The sequence below is a fragment of the Plectropomus leopardus genome, chromosome 5 (genome assembly GCF_026936395.1).
Source record: "Plectropomus leopardus strain MGB_pleo_1.0 chromosome 5, ASM2693639v1, whole genome shotgun sequence".
Taxonomy (NCBI): Eukaryota; Metazoa; Chordata; class Actinopteri; order Perciformes; family Serranidae; genus Plectropomus; species Plectropomus leopardus.
In genome coordinates, this window is record NC_142180.1 from 3,306,922 (window position 1) to 3,327,380 (window position 20,459).

Here is a 20,459-nt window from a genome sequence, read left to right on the forward strand (position 1 = left end):
CCATCATCAATAGTTGTAAACAATTGGATGCATTTTTTTTTAAATGTATACAACATACAAAAAAGCTACATTGAATGTTTTTTTTTTAACTATGACTGAATCCAGGTTGAAATAGTCCAGAGGATTAACTATGAATGAATCCAAAAGATTAGCCTCTTTAAATCTGGACATTAGTTTAAGTGCAAGGTGCACAACAACCATCCACACTCTCTATCTGGAATGTTACACACAGTATGGCATAAAACTTATCTCCATGGAGACAAAACAGGTGATGCCAACAGGCCAAGTTACAGGTCAGATCTGTGGAGAGGTGAGCCCCCTCACAGTAAGAATGCACGTCTGTTAAGGGTTTTTTTTTCCCCAATGAAAACAGTTCTTCATGAAACAAGCAGGTGGCTGGCCGTCTACCAGAAAAAGTTACATAGTGCACCATTAAGACACACAGCCAGTCCACAGAAAGAGTCCATACTTAGGCTTAACACCACTCGTGATTGGAGAGTTCCTGTATCAGGGTGAGGACTCGTGGGTTCACATTGAGACGACGCTTGGAGTTTTTATTCTCCACTTTGGTTCCTTTTTCTGGGTTTATCGAGAAGAAACACCTGTGGATAAAAGCACATTAAAGCATATTAAGCATTTAGCCTTTTAACATTTAATCGCTTGTGAGGATATATATTATAGATATCCGTAATTCAATTCTTCCTAGTCACAATGATCATTTCAGATATCTACAATGACTTTTCAGATATCCACAACTGCCATTTTTTATATCAACGTCATTCTGCCTAGTCGAATTGACGTCACGTTTCCCATTCATGTTTATGGCGTACGTCATTACAGACATCTTTAACTCAGTTGTGACTGATCAAAACGTGAGATATCTGCAACTACATTATGACATGTTCAAATTCCAGATATCAGCAATTTAATTCTGACTAGTCTTTGTAGATATCTTCAACTCCAATTAATTAAAGATATCTATATTGTCCTTTTAAGATATCTGAAATTATGTTTTAACTATAACAATATAGAAATATCTTTAACTGTAATTATGACTAGTCAGAATTAAATCGTTATCTGTAACTGGAATTTGAACATGTCATAATGTAGTTGCAGATATCTGCAACTCACGTTTTGACCAGTCACAACTGAGTTAAAGATATCTGTAATGACGTACTCAATACACATGAACGGGAAACGTGACGTCATTTCGACTAAACAGAATGAAGTCGATATCAAAAATGCTGGTTGTGGATATCAGAAATATTATTGTAGATATCTGAAATGATCATTGTGACTAGTCAAAACAGAGTTACATATATCTGTAACTGTCATTGTGACGAGTCAAAACATAATTACGACGAGACAAAACTGTGCTGTTGGTATCCGTAATGTTAATTCTGGGACGTCACATTCAGCTATTAAATGTTAAAACGGCTTCCCATAAGTCTTTTGCACTGGAAAACTGCTTGTCTCACTGTTAGTACTCCTTCCGTCATTACTTTTGATAGTTTGAGAGCTAAAATATGCTTGCTCTACATGTATGTTTGTGTGAGCTGCACAACGTCATGAAGGTCAATGTGAAAAGTTGAGGTGGGCAGTTCTCAATAATAGTGACAGATAAAAACAACCACGTACAAAAACTTTCCAGACTTTGGATTTTGATTGGATAGATTTTGAAAATGAATGTAACAGGCATATTTCATTTGTTTACGTTTCATAACTACAATGTCTGAACAGACCTGCACCAAAGGGTAACGACCAGAACCTCCTGGAGCCAGACTCCAGGTCCCATAGTCCCAGGTCCGAGTCCAGGTCTGAGAAATGAGTAAACCATGTTTACTCACCTTTGAAGAAACTCCAGAGTTGAAGCCAGCTCAGATGGATAATGGATGTTGAAACAGTAGTAGCTCCCAAACATGAGGCACAATGCAGAAATGAAGGAGGAGATGTTTGTGTTGGTGAGGTTCCGATCCAGACTCAGCATGTACCTTGTTGAGGAGTAGCAGGACTGTGCTATTAACAAATTACAGGTTATATTAATAAGCGCTGCACTCACATGACAAATTTATAAACAGTGCAATTGAAAAAAAAAAGAAAAAAAAAGAAAAAAGAACTATGAAACAGACTTACCACAGACAATAACAGCGGGTGTCAGGGGCACTTGCTCCAGTTGGACCTCCTCTGCCAGACATGTATCTTCAACATGGAAGAACATGGACTCCTCCTTCTCATCGAAGTAGCTGAGCAGAAGCAGAACCATCTCTATCACGTCGTGTGAGCAGCCACTCTGCGTTCCCCGCATCCTCTGAAGCCTTGTATAATTCTGAAGGAACTTCTTGCTCTTGTTGACACAAACTGTGGTCATGTAGTCGTGAAGCCTTTTTCCCTTCAAATCCAAATTTCGTGTGAATGTCTCTTTGAGGTCAATCCCAGTGAGTTCCTTGAAGTGGACTGACATGCCAAGTTCATCGAACCAAAATGGCCACTCCTCTCTAAGCCATTTGATGCTTTTTCCCTGGTTGACATGTTGACGCTGTGTGTAAAAAGTGGACTTCATTAGACAATTTACCTCCTCTGGATTGGCATCAGAGTGTTGGAACATCACCTTGAGTTTTTCCATCTTTTGCTGCTGGCTCTCTTGAGTTTCTTCAAGCGGCAGAAATTTCACATTCCATTGAATGCATCCATAAGTGTCCTGCATTGCTGCTCTCTCTTCTAATGAGATCTCATCTGTGTGGTCTGTGTGAGTCACTCTGATGTTTTCTTTTTCTTATTTTCGGTGTTGAAGTGCGCCTCACATTTTCAATTCTGTTTTGCAACTGTTTGACTAGGGAATAGTAGCCGGTTCCAACAATATCGCCCTCTATTACATCTTGCAGAGATTTGGGATATTTTGCCACCATTTTTTTTGCAACGTCAGTTGAATGCTTTTTACCTACATGAGGGCATTTTTTCATCGTCTCAGTCACAACAATCTGGACCATTTGCCTCCTCAGTTTTGGGCCTGGCCTTTTCCCCCTCTCCAAAGAGTGCATCACTTCCTCAGGAAATTTACTCCATGGAATTTCAAACTTGTCTTCCCACTGTGTGTCAAGTGGGCTTGGGCTGCTGGAGGAGGCTGACGATGAACTTCGGGGTGAAACAGAGAGCAATGACAGCGATTGGGTAGGTGAGGCTTCCACAGATGATAGTGAGCTGTTCTCGGGAGTTTGGTCTTTAAATGACACAGAAAAGGGACTATGATTCACACAGTACAATATTACACAATGTCCACATCTGCTTTTGATTTTGAATAGTTGTGTGTTGTGTGGTGTTTTTACTTACATTTTCGTTTCCAAACAGAAAGAAGCTTTCTGGCTTGTACAGGTCTCAATGCTGTCATCAAATCATCCTCCGTTACGAAGCGTAGATCATCATACGTCTCGACTCCAATGGACTGCAAGTGCTCTTCCAGGATGTTTTTGTTTACTGCTTGAAGCTCTGGTAGGACTTCCATAATGGCAACATCTAGGAAGGTTCGCTCTGAGTCACTCATATTTGCACTGAAGAAGAAATGCCACCTTTAAACAGAACACAAGAAATATACAGTACATACACTTAACAGAGCAGGAACATACATCAGTGAACATTTATATTAATGTTAATCTGCAGTGAGAAGTAAGTGAGCTTTAATTGGACTTTATTTGTCACAATGCTGTGTTTTAGTGGAATAACTTGGTATCCATCAAGAATGTATGATACCAAAGGATAGAAATCAGGCAGGTCATTAATGTTGATACACTGTAACCCAAGACTGCCCTTTGTCACAGAATACAGGTGGTATTCTGAGAGGAAGATGCCTTTGTGGATATCCATCAAGACATACACAGATGTGTCATTTTGAATCAAGATGAGCAGAAGTTCACCAAACTCCATATACTCATCATTTCTGTACACAAGAAACTGTCCTTTCTTATACGCAGTGCCCTTGTACTCAATGTCTGTGGTAACTGTGGTATTGCTTTCTGAAAAGCCCAACTCCCTGACTGCATCTTTAATAGTGTCACTGTAGAGGTTAGGATAAAACACACAGCTGTTCTTCACTTGCAGTAGTTTACTGCATTCTTGTCCAGCTAAAAGATATGCCTGATACATCTCTGACAAAGTTTGACAAATGTTTTTGAAGTTTTTCAAGTGTCTGGCACATCTTTTAAAATAACTGTGCTTACTCTCAAACCTGAGCGTCCATAACCTAATCAATGGACCAAATTTCAAGAACAGTGCTGAATAATGGCGCAAGTAGTGGTGTTTTGGTTTTAGTTGAATTTCAGGAAACAACATCTTTCTCAACTCCAAATATTCTTGGATCAAAATGTCCAGATATGCTATCTGGGACAAGGAAATGTTCTGAGCACAAATAGGATCCACAATGTCTTTTAGCTGGAGAGCTAACTGCCATACTTCATCCTCATGGTTTTGAACTTTGTCACCAATCAAAACTGGTAGTAATCTCAAAAGGTTCCAGTTTTGAATGGATTGCCTTGATAACTTGGCTCCGTCAGGGTTGACAACACATGGCTTTGTGAGTGCTTCAGATCCTTTATACTTAAACTGTTTGATGCGCCTGTTTAAGAGTGAGTATGTGAACCATTTTTTCTTTTTTATGATGTTCTTCTGCTACAGTGCTAGATCATATGACAAGACTCCTTCAAAGAGGTCATGACCTAAACATGGCGGGAGACCAGGCTGGGAAACGTGAAAAGACTCAAGGGTATTAAAGATAGAGTTTACCTTTATCCCTCTGACGCCTTCAAGGTTTTCAGTCTGGAGATCAGCAACAGCCACGTCATACGTCTCTGGGGTGCGTGGGGGACCACAGGCATTCGGATCAGCCTCAAACTCACTTCTTGTGATTTCCCAATACCTGCAAAAATATTGAGAGCGGCTGAAGTTCTCGGTAAACCCACCTATGCAATGAGGAGCAGGTTATCCCCAGCAATGCAGTAAAGACCCCCTTTTACTGTTTCTCCATCTTCATTTATTCCATCGGTCTCCAAGGATTTCAGATCTGCCAACAACTCTGAGAAAACTTTGGCTGTTCCAAAACGCTTAAGGTCATTCTCAACACACAACAGGACTAAAAACATATTATCAGTATTTGAACGCAGATGAGCGGGGAAATTTGTCAATGAAAGATAGACTGCAAGAACTTTGTGCGTCCTTTTAGCAGAACCCAGGGGATTCACAATTTCGAATGAATCTTGGTACAAAATCAGTTTGAGGCTTTCAGGGTTTTCATTGAAGAACTGGTGACATTTGTAATTTTGTCTATCATATAAATCTGTGAAAACCTCTACATCTGGATCTCCAAACTGTTGTGACTGTGCATTCCTCCCTAAATGTGACTGTAAAACACTCTTAAGAGTTTCTGCCACTGGTATGTAGTAGGCATATTTTTGTGTCATGTTTTCATCCATTCCCAATGCCACTTTTTGGGGTTCTGTGTATTTAAACATTTTTGTGACTGTCTGATTTCTGGAGTATGTTGTTCTCAACTGTCCCTGATGACAGGCAGAGAACAAATCTGACTCTTTAATGCAGTCACAGATTTTAGTGACTGCTTCATCTGACAGGTTCATATCATTTTTTAATAAAGAACTTAGTTTAGTTATTGTGTAGGCTTGACCTAACTCGTGCACATTTTGCATTTCCTCAACAATAGTCTGTATAGTAGAGGCAGGAATAAGCAGCTGTCCTTGCAGTTTCCTCTATGGTACGCACTATGATCCCAGTTGGTAAAAAAAATGTTTGGGGTGTTTTTTGTCTTAAAATAGACCAAGTAAACATAATAAAGAGACATTTTCAAAAAATATTATTTTTTTAGTAGTTTTTAGGGTTCGTTGCCATATGGCAACACATTACCATAATGGAAAGTAATGAAAACATGAGAGTTTTGTTTAAAATTGTATGTAACATTTATTTTAAAACTCATGTTATAGTATAAACAATCCCCAGTAGCCTGAACAGGCGTCAAGTAAAGTGTTACCCATTTTACACTCTCTTACTGGTAATACCTGTCACTTCACTTTCATCCTCACTGTCCTCCTTCTCCTCACTGTCTCCATTGCCCTCACTGTCTCTGTCCTCATTCTCTGGCTCATAATCTTCATCCGTCTCACTGTCTTCATCACTCTCACTCTGTGTTTCCAGCAGCTCATTTTCCTCGTCACTGAATTCTTTGTCATCTTCACTATCATCTAGTGGGAGGGCTAGTTCAGCCTTTTTCCACGATGTACCATAAAAAAAATTTGCATTCATTCTGTAAATGGAAGAAAGATGTGTCAAATATCATCATATGCAATGTGGAAAGGACTCACAAAGTGCATTATTATAGTTTATAGACTATAGAAGAACAGTGTACACCAATGCAATTGCAAAGTAGGCCTATATACAAATGTTATCAACATGCCAGGCTAGCAATCCATAATAGTGCGGTGTTGCCATATGGCAGCGATACACATTTTAACATTTTCTATTATTTATTGATCGACTACAGTGCAAGAAACTACATGATAATGAACTTAACTAACCTATTGTTGAGTGTATATTTTTTTTCCCCGTTGAAAAACTTCAAAAAAACACTTTTTTTGTTGAATTTTTAGGCGTCAAATGGTGAGGCTCCTCATGTCGTTGATGTCTGCAGAAAAGGGTTTCAAAATGGCCTAAAGAAAGTAATGTGACAAATTTAAACACTGCTATTGGTTTACTTAGAACCCCACCTCTTTTTTAATGCATTGTATCATAACTTAGGATGTATTATCTGTGTGTAGAAGGCTTAAAATGGGGTTGTTGCCATGTGGCAACGCTGTACCATAGAGGGTTAAGGTAAAAGAGGCACATGTTTCTAAGATAAGACTGACTATCACTCTCTGGCATATCACTGGCTGCACTAGTTGTTGGCATGGCTTCATGTGTGTTTTCTGAATCATCTGTACTGAGTAGCGATATCTGGGGCTGAGGCGAGTTTCCCTGTACATGTCATCAACAATATCAGGGAGCATCCTTTATGCTTCTACACATGTGAGAAGTAAATGATGACTTTTTGTAAACACGTGCTTGCAACCACTTACTGGACATAACACAGACCTGCCCTCTCCAATAGGATCATTTAAGTGAGACACTAGTTCTTTCACCGTGAGAAAATGGCGGGCACATAATGAAACTGCACATTTTAAATCTGCAGCAACAGCTACAGCAGCTTGCTGTTCAGGAGCATTGTGCACACGATAAAAATGACCCTTGAAAGCTGAGTAAGTGTTAAATGTTTGACTGCAGTTGGCGCCAACACATTTGAAAAGACAACGGGGCTCATTCCTATGCACTCTGCAATGCAGTACATAGCCTCTTAATGTATCCAATTTCTTGTTACAAAAGATACAGGTGACCATTTTTAGGATTTCAAGCGTTTGCCTGTGCTTTCCAGCTAAACAAAGTTATCGTGCATCGCTAGCTAGCAGCTACTGGTCTTAAATATCAACCGGTGCGAGCTTACACCATCTGCTTTCAGCACACATTTTCTTTGGTCTTGAAAAAAGCAGGCTAAATATGAAGCTTACCGTGTAAACTTTCAGTTTTCCGATTGAACAGCAGCAAACCCTCCACAAAACTTGTCTTCAACTCTTCAACTTGTCTTAAAAAAAAAAATGTCCGAAATTTCTGCTCCTCCTGTGTTCTCTCCAGCAGGCGCCTCCAGCTCGCTCGTTAATGACGTCGGCCTCAGTAAACCAGGAGCTCCGCTTCTCTCCTTTAACAGCAGCAGACTCTCCACAAAAATTGTGTTAAAATCTTAAAATCGTAGATTTGTCCAAAAAACTTTTAAAATGACAAAGAGGTCCAAAGATGTCTGCTCTGCTCCTGTATTTTTTTTTTTCGTTTTTTGCTCTGCTCTGTGTTGTCTCTCCAGTGAACCTGCTCTGTCGCGATCGTTAATGACGTCGTTACTCCCGCCCTCACATCATTATCCAATCAGAGACAAGCTTCAGCCGCGCACTTTGAAGTTCAAAATTAGGCAGACTCAGTGTACTATGAGAGAGAAGTACTGTAGAAGTCCGCGGTTCGAAGAAGCGCTGTTAGGTTGTTTAGCCTGTGGTAATGACACAGTGCTCAAATTATTAATATTTTTTTTATCAATTTAAGTAAGATAAATATTACATAAAATTTTAAAAACGAAAAGAAACACAAGGCATACAGGACTGAACAGAAGTATTAGGCCTACATTACATATTAATAATTTTAATTTATTTTAGCTTACACTCTACGATGGACTACAAAAAGCCTAAATTATAAAAACAAGAGGAGGGTTTTTAGGAGGGCTATAGGGCTGGCTTGAGACTGGGTGTGTCAGTGAGAGCAGGGTGTCCAGTACAAGTTCCAGTGTTCAAAAACCAGAAGTGCATATGCGCAGGACCACAATTCAGTTAACATGAAAGCCTTCTAACTGTTCACATGCCAAGGTTCAAGGATCATTACAACCATGCTGCCAGCATTCAAACTAAGAATTCCCAGAACAACATATCATCGCCAACAGCAACACAGCATTTCATGGCTCTGGGCTGTAAGGTGAGGAGGGAAACAAAAAGTCTTCCAAACAAATGTTACTGTAATTGTAGCCTATATGAATAGGCCTATAGGCAACCTCTCAGGTTCACAATGATTTTTATTTTTGTGAAAACATTTTCATTACCTCAATTTGCATTGTTTCATCAATCATGTTAAAGGTACAGCATAAACTTGTAAAGTGGCTTACATATTTTTTTTTTTATTTTTCAAAACAACTGACTAAAACTATAGTTTTTACAATACTTGTATGTCAAATTAACAAAATTGTTTTGTTATGAGTATTACAGTATTTCTCAGTTTTTGTTACCAAAATCTGTAGTTTTCACAGATACATTTGATTATAATCACATGCTGTTGTTGTAAATATAACAAAAACATTCTGTTTAATAATTTACAAAGGTTCACTGCAATTTAAACAAAAAAATATATGTTTTTGGGTTTACAATACTTTTCTGTAGGGATTGTATATAGTTTTGATGTAAATTTCACGGTCATTTCTTACAGTGTGAGATTGTTAAAATATTTAAAAGCTGTGAAAGATTATTTCCTGTCTCAGACAAAGACATTAAAACTGAAGAAAAACAGCAAAAGAGAGGTAAATAATGAGAGTTTGACGATAAAAATAAGGAATAATAACTTTTTTTAATGCACTTGTTTTCTTGCAGAGTTAGATACAAGAATAGAAACCATTATGCCTTTATGCAAAATAAAGCCCCTTTCCCACTACACAAAAAACCCACTAACACCCGATAAGATCTGTCTTTTTAACCCTTTGAGACCTTGACTGACATCACTTTTCTTTTGCTGCTTTCAGATGCCTTTCACAATTACTTAAACCTTTGAACCCTGAGCAAAGTGCTGCTATTTCTTTGAAAAACATGGAAATTAAAGGCGAAGCAAAGTTGTAAGACGTGTTCCCCAAACTGCTAAATATTATTTGATTTAGAGAATGAGGAATTAAAGAAAGAGGATAAAAGCTCCAGAAAAAAAACTATATTTATAATGATCATAATTACATATTTAAATATATATACAAAATTATTATAGTTTTTTAAGCACATTTTCCTGGTAATTTCTTAAAGTTTTAACTTTATTTTTCTTTAAGCTTTTTACCACATATTTGTCTTTCTTTTTCTTTTTTAACAAATTTTCTGGCAATTTTCTTGTACTTTTAACTAATATTTTGGATGCCATGCTAATTTTAGACACTTTGCTGCCTCAATGGAATGACAGATTTCAAGAAAAACACCATACATCCTTGTCCAGACAGCATTCAAACTCATTCCAAATTAGTCAGCGCCACATTTAAAAGACAGACTGAATAATTAAAACGTGATAAAAAAAGTAGTATTTCCCCTGCTTTCCACTGTTTACAAATCCATTTTCTGGCCTATCCATAATGTTGAACTTGACACGGCCACACAAAAAAAAACAAAACAAAAACAAAACACACACATAGAGAGGCAAACTCCATCTGCTGCAGAGTACTGTACACAGCTCTGCTCTACTTCCAAGGAGAAAGGAGTCTATGACCTATTTTTACCAGGTTTTCTTGTGTTTAAAAAACCTGTGTACGTGTGGAAATTTTGGTGGGAAAAAAGGTGAAAGAGGCCTGACACCCACACGCTGGAAAAAAGAAGAAACAGTAAGAATGGCCAAAAAAGGAGAAAAAAAAAGTATTCTTGTCATAATTGTGTGGTTGCCAGTCAACTGGGGACGACTCCGACAAGTTACTCCTCCAACTAAAGAACTGTTCAACAATTGTCCATAAAACATAACATAACAGTGCCAACATAGCATATAATATAACATACATATATAACACATTTTGATCTATTATGATCAATCGTGATCTTTAGGGGTGCCGGTAGATTTATTTTTATTTATTTCTTGTTTTTAATCTTTAGACAGAGCCAGGCTAGCTGTATCCCCTGCTTGGGCTCAGCAAAGCAAAATGCCTGCTGGCTCAAGCAGTATCAAGCAGTATCAGTCTACTCACCCAACTCTAATTAGCAATGTTAAATTAGGTCCACTTAATAGCTTTATCCAGAGCTTCCAAGTGCCCCTCCCTGTCTCCCTCAGTAGATGCAGTTTCCTCAGCTCCAGAAAAAACTAGCATAATCTGTTCCCAAGGTTATGAATGATCTTGTATGTTCATATTTGTCTTTCTGTCTGAAGTTTTATGTATTAACCACATAGAAACACGAGGGACTTTATATTCCATTATTCAACAGAAAAAAGATACTTTATTTTCAAAGTGGGAAAAAAAATCTCATACAGTATAAATATAAAACACCAAATTGTTCCCTCCACTTCTACTTGTACCATCTGAACGAAACAACTTTTCACCCATTCGTCTTTGCAAAATTGTTATAAGTTTCTGATAAAGTGTAAGTGAATTAAGCAATATTATATAAGAGGTTGTGCTTTAACATCATTTGAGTACAACAGTGACATGGCATTTTCCCATCATGCCTTATTCTGGATTGAGTACTTTTTTTGTTTGCATTAAATTATTGTTTTATGTTCATACACTAAAATGTCGCTTTTTGTCATTGTTTATTATGTGTCTGTTTAGAACATGCTGGTTATTGTTATCTTTGTGTACAGTTTACACCTTTAGTGAGTTGGCTGTTACTTTTCATTTGGTCAGCTGTATTTTCTCCTCGGTAGTATTCACCCTTAGAAATTGTGAAACTAGTTGTGTTGATGCTGTTCTGCAATGCTCCTTGCCTTGAGGTATGATACCATAAGATTTTTTTTAAGAGCAGTGATTAAGAAATGATAGAGTAATGATTTTGGTGTGTAGGATGGTGTGCTTTTGTGCAAAGTTGAGCACATTCTAAATGTCTTGTGGACCAATCAGATTGCTTGTTCAGAACTACTTGTTGTATAACAAGTTTCAAAGCCTACAACAAACTGCCCACTGTCTTGAGGCCTGGACCCTGAATTGCTCATGAAAGACTTTTGGTTTGGGCTCATGAAAGACTTTTGGTTTGGGTAATTATTAGTGATTTTTGTTTGTTTGTTTGTTTGTTTGTTTTTAAACTGGATGTTAAAAAATCAAATATATGTAAACAATAGACAGTATACAAGTAGTAGTAGTGATATACTGAATTATTGTGATGTCATCCTTTGATTTGTGGCCTTTGCCATCTGTTTTTTGGTGACTGTATGGAAAAATGACCATATGTAGATGAAAGGGTTGGAGCTGGAGAGGAGCGAGGGGTGAATCTCACTGAGAACTATAGACAGTATGAATATAGGATAAATGATGGATGTAGCTACTGTGATAACACCCATTGGTTTGTGGACTACTGTTGTATAGCCTCAAGTCTGACTTGTAGGCCATTGCACATCTTGGTTTTTTGAGGCCAAAAGAGATCATATTTTGGTGAGAGGCTGGTGTTAATGAGGAGTGAGGGGCAGATCTGACTGAAAAGCTGAGGACACTACCAACAGACAGCCTGTCACTTAAAGCGGCCTGCCCTCAATTATGATTAACTGTACGTCTGAATAAAATGTAAACAGGTGAGTCATATGGAAATTCAGCTCCCATAGAATTGTCATGACTGTTAAAATTAGCTATAGACACCAAAACCTTTTTCAAAACAGTTTTTGGCACTTCCTTATTGGCTTCATTTCTCGACCCCTGAGGTTGCTGCTGGCAAAAAACCCCTAGAACACTGCCAAGGTAGTGAGTTGTAATTCACAAGGAAGCCACACCCTAAAGCCTACCCTTCCAGCCCATAGTCATAACCAAGTCGTCATACACCGCTACTATGTCAGTGATTTTGGCGTAAGATAGCAACACCAAAAGCCACCTTCCACGGAAGTATGATACATCACCAGTCGGCATCAGATTGTAATGTTGTTGGACAGAACATTTTGTAGTGTTATGTTACGCTGCCAGTCGGCTGAATGGCCCCCAGTGTATGATATGCAGTCAGGCGGCATCAGTTGATCACAAGGCCAGAGGGAACCTGTCGCGGCCATATGATATGCCACCTACACCTAACCATGTGCTTCTATTGCTTTAAACCTAATCACCTGTGCTTTTGTAGCCTTTTGTAGCCTTAACACAGCCCCTCATGCTGTTTTAATGTGAAAGCTAGCTTACAGACTGCATTTGTCTCTGTAATTTGTTGCATTCATATTGCCCTTGCAATCTTTCCAGGACCCACTGCAGAGAAGCATCCTCTCAGTAAAATTGTGCCACCACTCTTCATGCTGGAGATGGTGAAAATGGAAAAGTGCTCTGGGTATAAATGGCAGTTGGGTATCACAGATCTACAGACCAATATATGTTTTTATTGCTAGATTCAGTAGATGTAATTATGCCCATGGATGTTTTATGGGTTGTGAACATATCGTGAGATTTAATAAAACGTAGCTGTAGTAGTAACTGTAAATGTACCTGTGTCATACAGACCGAGACCATGAATGTCTTAACACACCACTTCTCATACAATCAGCACCTGTGTCGATGGATGTGCTGTCTTGCATGGAAGAGCTTCTCAATTTCTACCTGTGCTTTGCATGTGAACAGATTACTGTGTGATGGCTTAAAAGTGCAATCGAAGACTTGATCTTCTCTCCTTTCTCCTCTCAGAAATAATGACATTGCCTTGTGACTGCGCTCAGAAACATAAAATGAGATTAATGACAACATTTTGTAGCTTTTCTCACATCAGAAAGAGATTATAGAGGTTTTCTCAACTGTAGAAATCAAAGAGAAACGTCAGCAGGCTGATATCTGCTATTGAGTGTAGAAAATAATAGGCGATAAGCTATAAATGTAGACATGACTAAGTATATAGGGTATTATGCAGTATATTTATATAAGAATACATGTATACATGCATATAAGGAGAAGCAGGACAATGTACATTAGTGCACATATTAAAAGGTGCACACCTTTCAGCTCCCCTCAGACCTCCTTTCTTTACGGTTTCCATTGTTATGGGACTACAATCAGTTTCTTTCAGACATTGCCAATATCCAGTAGCCAACCTTTAAGGAGGAGCTGTGAGCTCACTGAATGACTCACTCTTCACATCTCTACCACGATTCCTTTTTAAGAGCCAGATTGCTGTGATGTTGTTGCATGCAGTTGGTTATTTCACAAACCTGCTCTTGTTCCAATTTATTCTAAGGCAAACAAAGAAAAAAAAAAACCATGACACATGAAATATGAAAAAACATGAACACGTGAACGCGCATGTAACTGTCCCTGACACAGCACAGGCTTCGTGCCAGCAGTAGTAATGGATATTTTTGAATCACAATTCATCATTTTGACAATTTTACAACATACCCATACATATGCTGTTGGCTGTAAAGCCTGTAATATGGACGTCTAACCCCGTCTGTATCAGAGACCGTTTATACAGTCTATGGTCTGTATTCAAACAACCAGTTATCAGTGAGCAGTGCAGAGCACTAGTGACAGTTACTAAACGGTACTGAACGTAGTATTTACTTAAAGTTGAGCTGTGTAATAATACATGGGGCAATATTACAAGGCACCACCTTTTATTATATTTTTGTGGGCACAAGACATTTTGATTCTGTTAATTTAATTTCTCTGGTCATGATTACGATATGATTCCCTGATAAGTTGTATGTATATCTGTGTATGTGTGTGTATGAGTGTGTAGTGAGAGCTATATAGACCATTATCTGATTATCACTTAAATAGTAAAACCGTCAGCACCGCTGTCGTTATATTGCCGATTAGCTGCTGGTGCTAATAAGCTAAGCTACTACAAAAGGGAATGCTTGTGAAAGAGCGCTGGTTGCTTTGAGCACTCTATTCGGGTAACTGTCGTTAATCACTTCTACGCATGCTCTATGGGCCAGTAGATCCGGGTATTTTACACTCTTCTAAACCTGGAAAAAGAGTTTTCTCTTCTTCATGCGCCACTGAGCAGCTCTCATAGGAATGAATGAGGCCCCTCCCCCACAGCTGTATCCAGATTTATAATAGAATAATAACAAAAGCACAGTTTGTCAGCAGGCAAGGCAGGCAACTGCTTGGAGCCTCAGGCCAGTAGGGGGCCCTGGAGGCTGACAAACCAGAGCAGTTGCTCAAAATGAGCAAAGCTTGCAATGGCCCCCTTGTAAGGGGGCCCCATCTGACACCACTCACTCCTGTTGCGCTGTCAAGCGTCGCACGCATGTTTCATGTGAAAGTTTGTCAGTGAAAGTCACTGAAGGAAAATGTAGAGGAGATATCCATCTTGAAATGAAAAAAGAGGAGAAAGAGGAAGAGGAAAAGAGAAAGCAAGACAGCTGTAAATGGAGCAGATCATGATTGAATATAATAGTAAATAACTGAATGCTGCAAGTCTAGCCTGAACTATGGGGGAGAGACACTTGAGTAACATAACTGCCGCTAGCAGCAGCACAGTATAGCGTTTAATCTTTGACATTTAACATTAGCATTGTTAACTGAGCTAGCAGAGCAGGGTGCTGTTTTCAGCTCTGCTGGCCATGACAGAGTCAAGTGCGCGCTGCCAGGACGCTAAGTCAGGACACCGGCAGGCGACCTGTTAGCTTTGCTAGCAGGCTGAAAGAATGTGAATAAGCTAATGCAGCTGTAGTAGTTGTATTAACGTTTCATAATCAGTTAACTTGGTCTTCTTGGGCAATGTTACAGAGATAAACATGGTCTCTTCCATTTCTAGAGTAACATTTTACCAGTCGTTTTATAGGACACCAATAATGGATTGATTTTGAGGGGGAAAACAGCATAGACACTAGATTTCTCTGTACTGTTAGCTAACTGATGAAGCTGTGTACAACTGAGCTTACTGCCCAGCTATGAATGTTATGAAATTCCAATGCAAAGAAATTTGGACAAAAGTAACATTATTCTAAATCACTAAGGTACTTGGTGTATATTATTCTGCTATGTGCATTGGGGTGTGTGTATTTTATTGTTTTTCCATACCTGTGGTGCATTTACAATACTAAAAGTTGTATATATTCATTAGGCCAATGCTATTAAATGTAAATGACTAACTAGCCGTAGCTGGGTATACACCATGCCGACAGTCAGGGGTTGGGTTTGTCAGGGCTTTCAGAGGCTCTGGTCGGTATGGTCTAAAGAGCATCGTTGGCACTGCTCCAGGCTTGTCTGAGCCTTTTTGGCTGTTGTTTACATTTTGTAATTTTTTTTGTTTTTTACAGATTATTAGCATAATGATGATGAAAGCTGGTTGGAAGCGCCCCCTGTGAATTTTTGCCAACAGACTCCAAAATAACCACTGGTTGCTAAGCAAACTCTGCCTTCAGTGATTAGTTTTAAGCCACATAAAAAAATCAATATCAGTTTAAGTGTACACTATATTTTGAATATTTTCACTGCTCTACCTTGCTGTTAGACAGCCCTTATCGACGGAGATTTGATGCTGTTATATCGCTGTTATTCCACTGAATGGCAGAGTTGCTGCTCTACCGCTGCCTCCATCAGCTGTTATGGAAAGTTAAGAGGAGCCAGTATTCAAATTAAGTGAACACTTAACCTGATATTGATTTTTTAAGGTGGCTAAAATATGTTTCACCGGAGGGGGGGGGGCTTTATTTATTTAAAAGAAATATAAATAAAGTACTATCTTTTAAAAGTCTCTCCTCAGTCCTCAGAACAGTCCCTATCCCTTACAACCGAGGGAGGCCAGCGCAGTGACTGGGAGCAGAATGCTTAGGCTTGTTAATAAGCATTCTGTTCAACTGAGGTGTGCACATGGTGAAGGGGAATTCAACTTTCACTCACATTATCTGGGTGTGATCAGCTGAATTTGAAATGTTCAACTAAGTACGATTTGTCAGACTAACGTGCATTTTTAAGTCTTGTCACACTAATACGATAAATAGACATTTTCTAACATCATGTAAATGTACTGAGTGAGTCAAATCCACACCTTGCTCTTCCACACCTCCACCCTCTCTTCCAAATAGGCCCCAAAATGGCATTACACAAACCTATGAGTTACATCATGGTAACTGCATCCATTATTTATACAGTCTATTGTTACAACAGAGGGGGGAGACTTACAGCACAGTATATATTATAAGCCTTTCACATGCCTATGATGTGTCTTTTCCAAAGTTCCAGAAGGCTTACCCAACAACTACAATGGTTGACTTGAGAACAAAAACATAAATCCAAAAGAATATACTTTCACAATGGCATACTCAGTCGCACATTAATTGAGAGCACAAAGGCATTTTAATTCATTTCCACCATGAATAAACATGTGCTTACAATAGCGTGGCAACAGAGCACCGAGTATTAGCTGTCTGTGTGTGTCTTTGTAAGTGTGTGTCTGTGTGTGTCTGGTTACAGTGTGTAAAACCTAACCACTGTGAATTACAGAAAGAGACCAGTGCCAATCACAAACACGCATACACACACACGGAGGCAGCACACTGCCAAACAGGTGAGATGAGTGCAGGTTAGAGAGGAGGAAGGGCTATGCTAATGTCAGTACACACACAGAGAAAAAGAGAGAGCATTCAGACAGAAACTGCAACTAAAACACAGCCAGGGCGGACTAACAGGTGTAAAGGTGAGCACTGACGACAGGCAGGCAGTTACTGTAGACAGGTGAACAGTCAGCAAGGTGGAGTTAAACAGTCATACAAGTAACCAAGCACTGTGTTTTGTAGGCAGGCAGAGTGTCAGGTAAACAAACAGGCAGCTCTCCCTCGCTATTTAGTCACAGAAACAGGCAGCAGCAACAGAGAAAAGAAGCTATTGGAGCGGCCTTTATCCTCTGCTGCCCCTGCTTTGAGACTGAGGTGACCACTGGGGCGTCCAGCCAGCTCAGCTCTGGAAGGTAAATGTATAGATTCAGTTTGCTAACAGCTCAAGTGCTTAAAGCGGGTATGTGAATGTGTGTGCATGCTCTTGTTTGTTCCAAATTGACATAATTAGTTTCTTTCATCCATCACTGGCTGTGTTTACAAGCTGCTGGTCCGTCTCTGGTTAAAGAGTCAGTCAGGGGTCCGTTTCACAAAGCAGGTTCAACAAACTCAGAGTGTAACCCTGAACTCTGAGTTGATCTACTCTGAGATAGGAAACTCTGAGTTTCCGGTTCCAGAAGAGCTGATTTGAGTTGGTTTAATCAACTCGGAGTAGTTTCACCTGGAGTTAAGCGCGTGCACCACAACTATAAAAAGCCAGCATCAATGGAGCCCCGATTCAACGAGTCACCATGGCAATGGGGAAGCGGAGGGCTGCGTTCTTCAACCCACTCAAATTGGAAATTTTAATGCGCTCATATGCGGAGTTTGAACACGTTTTTAGAAAGAAGTGCAACACCGCTGCAGCTGCAAAAGAGAGGGAGAGGGCGTGGGAGAAGATTGCTGCCCGGGTCAATGCATAAGTTTAAATGTAGTCCTTTGTAATCACAATACTATTACAGGGGAAAACTGTTTGAATGGTAGCGTATTAATTTATTTAATTTTATTTCATTTAGGTGCAATCCTGCGGGGGAGAAGTGCACGTGGCGATGGGGATGGGGATGTGTGTGCCATCTATGCAGCCAATCACACTGGGAAATCCTAAAAGAAATTAAAATTACTAATCCCAGTCTGAGGTTGCAGCACAATGTCATTAATGGAATATGATTCAAAATTAATTTAACAGATCTCTACATCATTCACCTGCAATCCTGTGGAACTCCTCCTTGATGGCTCTGACAGGTTTATGTTCAGGGAAAATGACAAAGATGTGTAAAAGTTGTTTCAGGGCCAGGCACACTTTTCTGACCGCCCTGCATACAGTTGGCTTGCTTAAATGCTCTGCATCTCCGACATTATACAAGAAACTGCCATTTGCAAAGAACCGCAGCGCAACACACAATATCTGATGGGATGTGAGAGCATGACTACGGTTGGTAATGTTGCAAATGTAAGGACGGATTAGGTTGTGTATGTATAACATGGACTGTGATGTGAAACGGTACTGCTCAAAAAGATAACTGTCCGGAAATGCCAGAACATCTATCCGCGGTCTGAAAACAATCTCCTGACGAATATTTAGGCCTAATTCTCTGCGCAGTAATGCTGCTCCTTCATCCACTGGATCACTGATGAAAGGGCATGCCATTTTGACAGACGGCAGAACTATACTCTGACACTCACCTGCTGACTGAATGAATGAATGAGGAAATCAAATAGCGTATCTGGCTGAAAGAGGGCGGAGACTGAGAAAAACTCGCGGTTCATTGAGAAAAACCTGGTCCCGACCAGGTTAGGTTCATAGAGTCTGTTACTACGGTAACTGACCGAGAGCTTAAGTTACCCCTCTCTGTGAAACAGGCTAGAGTTACACTTCTTTCTCTGGTTTGAGTTACCTCCCTTTTTGAAACGGAAAACTCAGAGTTTCCCTCATTTCAGGGTTAACAGACTCAGAGTTTTCACTAAACCTGCTTTGTGAAACAGACCTCTGGTTAATCACTTAACATGAGTCTTTGAGATTGAGTCCAGTAAACAAGTCAACAACATGCTGTCAGGTTTGACATCGGAATCTACCCATGATGCAGTTTGATGGTGGAAAGCAAATGTGAAAGGAGGGATAAACACAGAGTTCCACAGGGTAGAGTGGAGCACAGAGGTACTCAACATATGGCCCGTGGGCCAAATCTGGCCCCAGATAGGGTTCCAGGTGGCACACTAGCCATGCTCTAATTCACAATTTAGAAAAAAAAAAAAAAATCACGCTGGGAATTGTTTGTGTACTTTTCGTATACATAAGGTTCCAGAGTGCATAAAAAAAAGCATCAAAGTAGAGCTTGTTTATCAAAAAAGTGCCAGTGGAGGATTCCCCATACCTGTGGCAGAGGGCCTATCTAAGCCCCTTATATTCTAAAGTCCAAGAAATGTTCTAAATTTTGAGAAATATCCTAAAATCCTAGAAAATGTGCTAAAAATCCTAGAAATGTCCTAAAATCCGAGATGTATGGTAAAATCCTAGAAACATATCCTTAAGCCCTAGAAACGTTCTAAAATTCTTTAAATTTGAAAAAATCCAAGAAATATCCTGAAGTCCTAAAAAATTTCCGAAAATCTGCGAAATGTCCTAAAATCCTGGAAACATGCTAAAATCCAGACATTTTCTTATATCCTAGAAATGTGCTCAAATACCAATAAGTGCTAAAATCCTAAAATCTTAGAAATGTCCTAAAATTCTAGAAATATCCTAAAGTCCTAGAAATTTCCCAAAATCTTAGAAAGGTGCTGAAACCATAAAAATGTCCTGAAATCCTAGAAATGTCCTAAAATCCTGAAAACTTGTATGGGGCTGCAGCAACTGGCCCCATTCTGAAAAAGTCAAATGCTGCAAGTCTAGCCTGAACTATGGGGGAGAGACACTTGAGTCAAATGCTAGCACTTGGTTATTGCTTTTGGCATCAGACACCATTTTCAGCAGTCAGATCGGATGCCGAGCAGCATTAGTTTGTAATGCAGCCGTACAGAACGTTCCATGGTGTTATGATATGCCATTGGTCAGCTGGGGGGGGCATCTGTCATGGCAGTATGATTCGCAGAGAGGCAGTGTCAGCTATTAACATTTGTTTGTTTGTTTATTGTTTATTCACAGAGTCGATAAAAATGTAAATACAAACATGATTGAAGTAAAATTAGACGTGTGATATTGGAAACCCGGATAAGCTATTTGCAGGGATTGTGCAATTTTTCCATGGGTTTTTACCACAGGGTATGTGCAATATGTGCAATGTGCAATATGTATTATGTCTTTGTATGTGCAATATCCTGTGACGTACAATGTTGACTATGTGCAATTCATTATGTTTGTTTTATCACACTGTGGAGGCATGTTGTGCGCA

At 39.4% G+C, this 20,459-nt stretch overlaps 2 protein-coding genes and 1 pseudogene across 2 annotated transcripts in view; 1 reads left to right on the top strand and 2 right to left on the bottom strand.

Annotated features, from left to right (window-relative positions):
• Positions 1–20,459, top strand: part of naaladl2 (N-acetylated alpha-linked acidic dipeptidase like 2) — a 795,864-nt gene that overhangs the window by 93,598 nt on the left and 681,807 nt on the right. The window lies entirely within an intron of this gene.
• LOC148189493 (uncharacterized) lies at positions 476–2,461 on the bottom strand. Its single transcript, XM_088077311.1, has 3 exons — positions 2,134–2,461; positions 1,848–2,016; positions 476–602 (listed from the first exon to the last, which is right to left on the bottom strand). Exons 1-3 carry the CDS (start codon positions 2,459–2,461, stop codon positions 476–478), a joined length of 624 nt encoding a protein of 207 aa, XP_087933437.1.
• The window catches only part of LOC148189494 (general transcription factor II-I repeat domain-containing protein 2A-like), a 38,183-nt pseudogene continuing 20,817 nt past the window's right edge, over positions 3,094–20,459 (bottom strand).

Bases quoted from the DNA above. Each gene is read 5' to 3' on its own strand.
- LOC148189493 (XM_088077311.1), bottom strand. From the start codon at position 2,461: ATGTCAGTCCACTTCAAGGAACTCACTGGGATTGACCTCAAAGAGACA. The intron at 2,017-2,133 runs GTAAGTCTGTTT...ATTTGTTAATAG, and splicing joins ACCCGCTGTTATTGTCTGTG to CACAGTCCTGCTACTCCTCA. The intron at 603-1,847 runs GTGAGTAAACAT...TTTTATCCACAG, and splicing joins ACTCTGGAGTTTCTTCAAAG to GTGTTTCTTCTCGATAAACC.